This window comes from Gymnogyps californianus, chromosome Z (assembly GCF_018139145.2).
Source record: "Gymnogyps californianus isolate 813 chromosome Z, ASM1813914v2, whole genome shotgun sequence".
Lineage (NCBI taxonomy): Eukaryota > Metazoa > Chordata > Aves > Accipitriformes > Cathartidae > Gymnogyps > Gymnogyps californianus.
The window spans coordinates 84545822-84551960 of record NC_059500.1 but is presented as its reverse complement, the minus strand read 5'-3'; the positions used below and the strand labels follow the sequence as shown (position 1 = coordinate 84551960).

General features: G+C 54.7%; 1 protein-coding gene across 1 annotated transcript; it reads right to left on the bottom strand.

Moving 5' to 3' along the window:
* Positions 1-878: 878 nt before the first annotated feature.
* On the bottom strand, positions 879-5704 carry ST8SIA3 (ST8 alpha-N-acetyl-neuraminide alpha-2,8-sialyltransferase 3). The gene is given in 5 exon segments (XM_050913472.1): positions 879-1161; positions 1910-2467; positions 4672-4794; positions 5527-5569; positions 5572-5704. Coding segments are annotated over 5 exon segments (1140 nt in total).
* Between the last annotated feature and the right edge of the window lie 435 nt (positions 5705-6139).

Genomic DNA, 6139 nt, shown 5'->3' with positions numbered 1-6139 from the left:
GTGCTCCCTGCTCGGGGGGATCGTCCTCCCAAAGGACCCCCCCCATCGTCGGAGGGTGTGGAGAGCAGGCGCAGAGGGAGGTGCGCCCGCGCCGGGGTCTGGGGCTCTTCTCACCCAACACATCTCCAGAGAAACCTAACGCCATTTATCATGGTGGTTTAACTCTAAAATCAAAAGACCAAATAGTACCACACGGATGGGAATGACCATGTTTCAGCCTGTCTCATTTGGACTAGGATTTGGCCCAAATTGAATTAAAACGCTGAAGTATTCTGAGAGCGATAAAAGCCTAGCTAAGGTACAAGCCATATTGTGACCTTCTTCTCCACTTTTTTCTTTAAAAAATGTAAAATTCTGTAAATACGAAAAAATGCAAGCGGTGGAAGTCAGGATCCACACTGAAGAACTTGCAAGTGACGATGAACTGGAATTCAGAGTGGCCTTCTCGATCGGCCACGGCAATATATGTATGCTGAGCTATTGATAGCAACATATACAAAAGAAGCAAAACCTTTTAAAGTTAGCATGTCTAGTTCTAATCGGGAAGGAACAATAAAATTAGGAGATTTAGGGCATTTAGTGGAATGCTAAAATATGAAGATATCTTAAAACATACTTAGTGGCATATCTAGAAATGCAAAATATTTCAACTTTGCTGCTGCATGAATAGCATCCACAGAATTTGATAAATGCTTCTGCACTGCTAAATATCCTTAAACCCTTTGATGAGCAGTGACAAGGGTGACTAAAAAGCATCTTTATATTATGGAAAATATTTTAGGGTGGGTTTTTTTTTTTTTAGAATTGTATCTGAAGAATGTTTAATTCGGTTTTGGGCACTTTTTAGACAATCATTTGGCACTTCAAGATTTAGGTTCTTAGGCACAATGCGACAAGGTGAGTTTGGCCAGTCCTTCACCGTGCATCCTGTAGAGCAGCTGGAACTCTGCAGGCAGCTGGTGGGACTCCTGCCACTTGGTCGTGAACTTTGTTCCCTTCTTATCATAGTAGTGGTACGGGAGGTCCTCCCTCGTGTTGGGGTCGAACCCAAAGGGCCAGAATCCATACAAATGGATCTCTTCACATATGGCAGAAGCAAGGGTGTACATGAGAATACCTGTGCTCAGCCGCTTGGGCGACAAGTGCTTGTTCTTCCAGTATCTGTGAAAAAAATGAAAGCATGTTAGTCTGGGGTGCAAGTAATGCCACAGGTTTGCTGTAAGAAAAAAAAGTTACTGCCTGGCGACCATCAGCGCTGAGAGCTGACAGCCTGAAGAAGGCAAAGATGGCTCTTCAGGTCAGTCTGTAATGACCGGGAGTGCAAAACAACCTTAGCAGCACTCTGACCGATAGTCTCTTGTCATTCCCTTCTGAATGTTTTTGGTTTTTCATCAGGAGAGGTAGTGCCTTATCCAGAAAAGCACGATTCACTGGCTCCTGCTCACGTGTGCACTTGCTAAAGAGGTGGCAACGTTATCCTCCTTTGATTTATTACAGTTTTCCTTGGACCACCCTGCAGCTGTCTGTCAGCATCCCTATTTGCTAGCCGGGAAGAGCAAGCTCTTCCATCAGCGCTGCTTTGCCTATGCAGCATCTCACTCCGCTCCCCCGTACTCCTCCTGGCTCTGCGGAAGCAGCAGCAGGAGCAGAGCCCAGTGATGGACCGTGCCCCGGGGCGAACAACCGACCCACCTCTGCTGCGCCCTGTATAAATCTGTAAAGAAGTAACTGAAATACTTACTGAAGCAACAACAAAACTGCGTTTGCTCTAAAAACAAGCAGTATCAGGTCCTGACTTGCTAGACAGTGCCTACCGGATCAGGCATGAATAGAAAAATAAATAGAGTTGTATTTGTACAGAGGAGAGAGACGTATTTTGACAAGTTAAATGCAAGGCAAAAATACACACCTGTTAACATGCTGCATTATGTTTCCTGGCCAAGCCAACTGGACTTTTAGTTGCCCTCTGTGCTCAACAAAGAAGTCAACCAGTGTTCTCGTGACCGTTGCTGATGTGTGGAAGAAAAAAGCGGGGATCCAAAGAATGGCCCCATCAAGCTTTTTCAAACTTAAAAAGAAGTTGTTGCGATCCTGAATGGTCAAAAGATTGTTGTAATACTTCTCCAGTATGCTGGGGTTGAAGGTCGTAAGATTGGTTTTCCTTCCAACATCTTTTTGGAAAGCCTCAGTTGGAGCAAAATTGCAACGAAAAACAAAATCAGATTTATCTATTTCTTGCCCGCACTGACTCCCGGTCAGGATCCCGCTATTTCCAACCACGGCGCAAATGTTGTAATGCTTGTTCAGGATCGGTGACACGTCGGGAAGCAGTGATCTGAAGTTATTGCTGATAGAGAAAACATACTTATGGCTGGAATAATCGTAATGCATCAGCTGTCCAATCCGAACGCTATTCTTGGTCAAAGAAAAATTTTTTATTACGTCGACATGCTGAAGGATTTCTTGCCTAAAATAAAACAGAAAAAGAAAAGAAAACACGGAGTTATATTTCCCCTCTTTCTGCGGTGGAGAGATTTTCTTTCCAGCTAGACTCACAGTTTTCTCTTTTTTTTAATGTAGTAAAGTAGTTTCCTGAGCAATGTGGTGCCATGGCTTTTAAATTAATATAAATAGACAGGAATTATGGAGCTGGCTCCTCACCTAGAGCTCCGCTTGGCTTTACTGGGCGGCCCTGACCGACGCCAGCTAAGGATGTGTCCGTGTCTCTTGGAACAGTGTCAGGATTAAAACATTGGCTTCGCTGTGTAAGTCCGAGGGGTGCAGCTAACAGCACACCCCTCCCACAGTCACCTTGCCGAGGGGTGCTGTGCAACCCAGTTCTGCTTGTGCTGGGATACAGGCCTGCCGGGTGGGTTTTCTGCTGGTGCCCTCCGCCTGCGTTTCGCTCTTGGAACCGGACCGCGGATCTTTGGTAACGATGGGTACCGTGCTTGCCACGAGGTATGGGAAGCAAAACCAAGCGGTCCAGGACATTCAGTTGAATTAACAGGAGCTGATTTTTAAATACATATATTTTTTGTGTTCTCATTAAGAAGCTTTGAATCACAAAAACAAGCGACAGTCGCTGTCTCTGTTTACGTAAATATAATTCCTTAATGTCTTATTTGGGCAAGCACGCTGGCATTTTTACAAGGGTTATTAGGGATACTTAAACACCAAACAAAACCAACCCTGCTCAGGAATTTCCCTAGCAGGGCATAAAATTAGAAAACCAATACCACTTTATTTGCTCATGCTTATGGAAAACAAACAACCTTTCTTCTAGCTCGCATCCTCCAATATCTAAGCGTTAATGGAGTCCCACTGAGTGCCCTAATTACGGGTCATGGCTGACGGAGAAGTGCAAAGGCAGATCCTGAGGCATTAGCTAAAATCATCGGAGGGGTGGCACAGAGACAGACTTCTGAAGGATGAGCTGGTGGTGCCGGGAATGAAGCGATACTGAGGGGTGGCCACTGTCACACCAGCCAGGGAGGTCCCGGGGAAAGGATGGGGCAGGCAAAGTGCCACCTCCTCCTCCCTGCGGGCCACGGCTCCTCAGGGGCAGCGGGCAGCGCTTGTCGGCACTGAAGGGCATTACCCGTCCTGCTGTGCTGGAGGGTGACCAGAAGGGAGGCGAGAAGCCCAAGCCCTGCCCGCCAGCACCGAGGGCCGCGGCAGCCCCATCCTGACTCTGCCGGCTGCCCGGCCCCAGAGCTGAGGGGCCTGGGTTCCTGCTGCTCCGGTGGGCTACGTGAGCTGAGTCACAAGGCGGTCTCTAAAACAGCAGGCATTTGTCAGGACAAAATTACAGTCCAAGATGGTAGTAGCTATCTTAAATGCCTAAGTGTTTTTATTTTCTTTTAGAGAAATTTTTAATATATATGTATCAGTAAATATATACATATATAAAGTGTATAAAGTATATATTTACTGATATATATATATCAGTAAAGCCAATAAATAAAAGAGGCTGGCCAGACACCACCAAGTTCACATCACAGTGAGAAAATCAAAAGCACGTTTTACTTCCCATTAAGTTCGGAGCAGCTTTGAGGAAGCTGAAGGAACCCAGAAACCCTTTCCATTGCCGCACAGCAGGGAAGTCAGCGCAACCTGCGGACAGGAGGCAGAAGGCGATGCACAAGGAGAGTGTCTCTGGTGGATCCGGGCTCGAAGGCCCCCACCCGAACCCCTCGCTGTGCCCGCCCCCTCAGCCGGAGCGGAGCTGGAAGGCAGAGCAGCACTGCACTTGCTCAGAGCTGCCGTTAGCTGGGAAGTTTAGCTGGGCGTGTTTTGGCCTCCATGAGCACGGCATTTCATGGCTGTTGCAGCCCGATTTGTTTCAAGTTTTAAAACGCCAGCCATTTATCTTGAAGTAATGACAATTTCACTTGCACCCCGGGAAACTGGGTCACGTTCTGTTTGGTAAAATAATGCGTGTTGCAGCCTGGTGTCCTGCTCTGAAATAATCAATTCTTCCAAGATAGCTGTAACCGTCTGGGGAAATGCTCTGATTCAGCCTTTGTCTCTCACCGCTGGCAAATTACTCCGAGCTCAGAGTATTTAGCAGTCCCTGATTGTATTTTCTTAAATCCTGGGGGGAAGGGGACCACCCCTGGGAGGGCGAGAAGGGGCCGCGGGGGGCACAGCGCCCGGCCGCCCGCTCACCTCTGATGTGCGAAGGCGGTCCGGTTGAAGGCCCACTTGGAGGGCTTCTCCTGCAGCTCGTGGGTCAGGGAGTTCGTAATGGGGACGAACGAGGGGTCCAGGAACTTCAGCGCGAACTGGGACCTGGGGACGAGCGCACAGACCCACGCGCGCACACACACGCACAGACCCACGCGCACAGACCCACGCACACACACACACGCACAGACCCACGCACACACACACACACCCCCCCGCAGCCCGTTACCGGCCGTGACCGACCCGCCCACCGGCTCGGCCGGCATCAGCACCGCGGACAGCGCCGGCCGCGCCGCGCCGCTCCCCGCCGGGCCGGGCTTTACCGGGCCCGTACCGGGCCGTACCGGGCCATGCCGAGCCATGCCGGGCCGGGCAGCGTGCTGTCGGGCTGCTCCCCGCCTTTCAGCACCCCCCCGGGGCATTGCGGTTCCCACACCCGGCCCGGGCCCTTCCCGGTACCGCCGTCCCCGGGGGTCCCTCCCGCTCCCCGCAGGCCGCGGGGCATCTCCGCGGAGCGCGGAGCACGGCCGGGGCTGGGCGCGGGGGCAGGGTGCGGGGCGCGGGGGGGGGGCGGGGGGGGAGCCGCATCCCCGTTGCGGGCGAGGGGCTGCGCCGAGCGCTCGGGCCGTGGCCGCGGGGCCTTGCCGGGCCCGCCCGCCGAGCCGGGGCTCTCCCCGGGAACAGCACGGGAGGCAGCGGGGCCGGCGGGGGGGGGGGGGGGGCGGGAAGGGAAGGGAAGGGATGGGATGGGAAGGGCGGACCCCCGTCCCCGAGCCGCGCCGGGCCGTGCCCCCCCCCGGGCCGGCCGTTCCGAGCCGAGCCGCGCCGCGCCCTCACCTGAATCCCGCGTGGAACATGTACATGCGGGGCCCCCCGGGCCGGCGGCGCGGGGCGCGCCGAAGATGTTGTCCTTCTTGAGCGAGACGTAGCTGATGAGGGAGAGGATGAGGAGCGCGATGCTCAGCATCACCAGCCCCAGCACGCTGGCCACCCGCACCATCTTGCAGCTCCTCATGCCGGGAGGCGGCCCCGCGGCTGGGCGTGTAGCGGGGGGGGGGGAGGGGGGGGGGGCTGCCGCCGGGCTACATGGAGGGGGGGGGGCGGCGGGCGAGGGGGCGGCGGGCGCGGGACGGCGGCGGGGACGGGGCCGGCACCGCCGGCAGCCGGAGAGAAAATGGAGGGACCGAGCGGCGGCGCGATGAAATGGCAGCCGGGAGCGGCCGCCCCGCCGTCCCGGCCCCGGCAGCCCCGGCAGCGCCGCCGTGCCCCCGCGGCGGCCCCGGCGTGCCCCCCCCCCCCCCCGCCCCCGGCAGCCACGGCGCACGCGGCGGCAGCCCCGGTGCCCCCCGACAGCCGCGGTGCACCCCGGACAGCTCCTGTGCCACCCCAGCAGCACCGGTACCCCCCCGACAGCCCCGGTGTGCCCCCCCCGACAGCCCCAGCGTGCCCC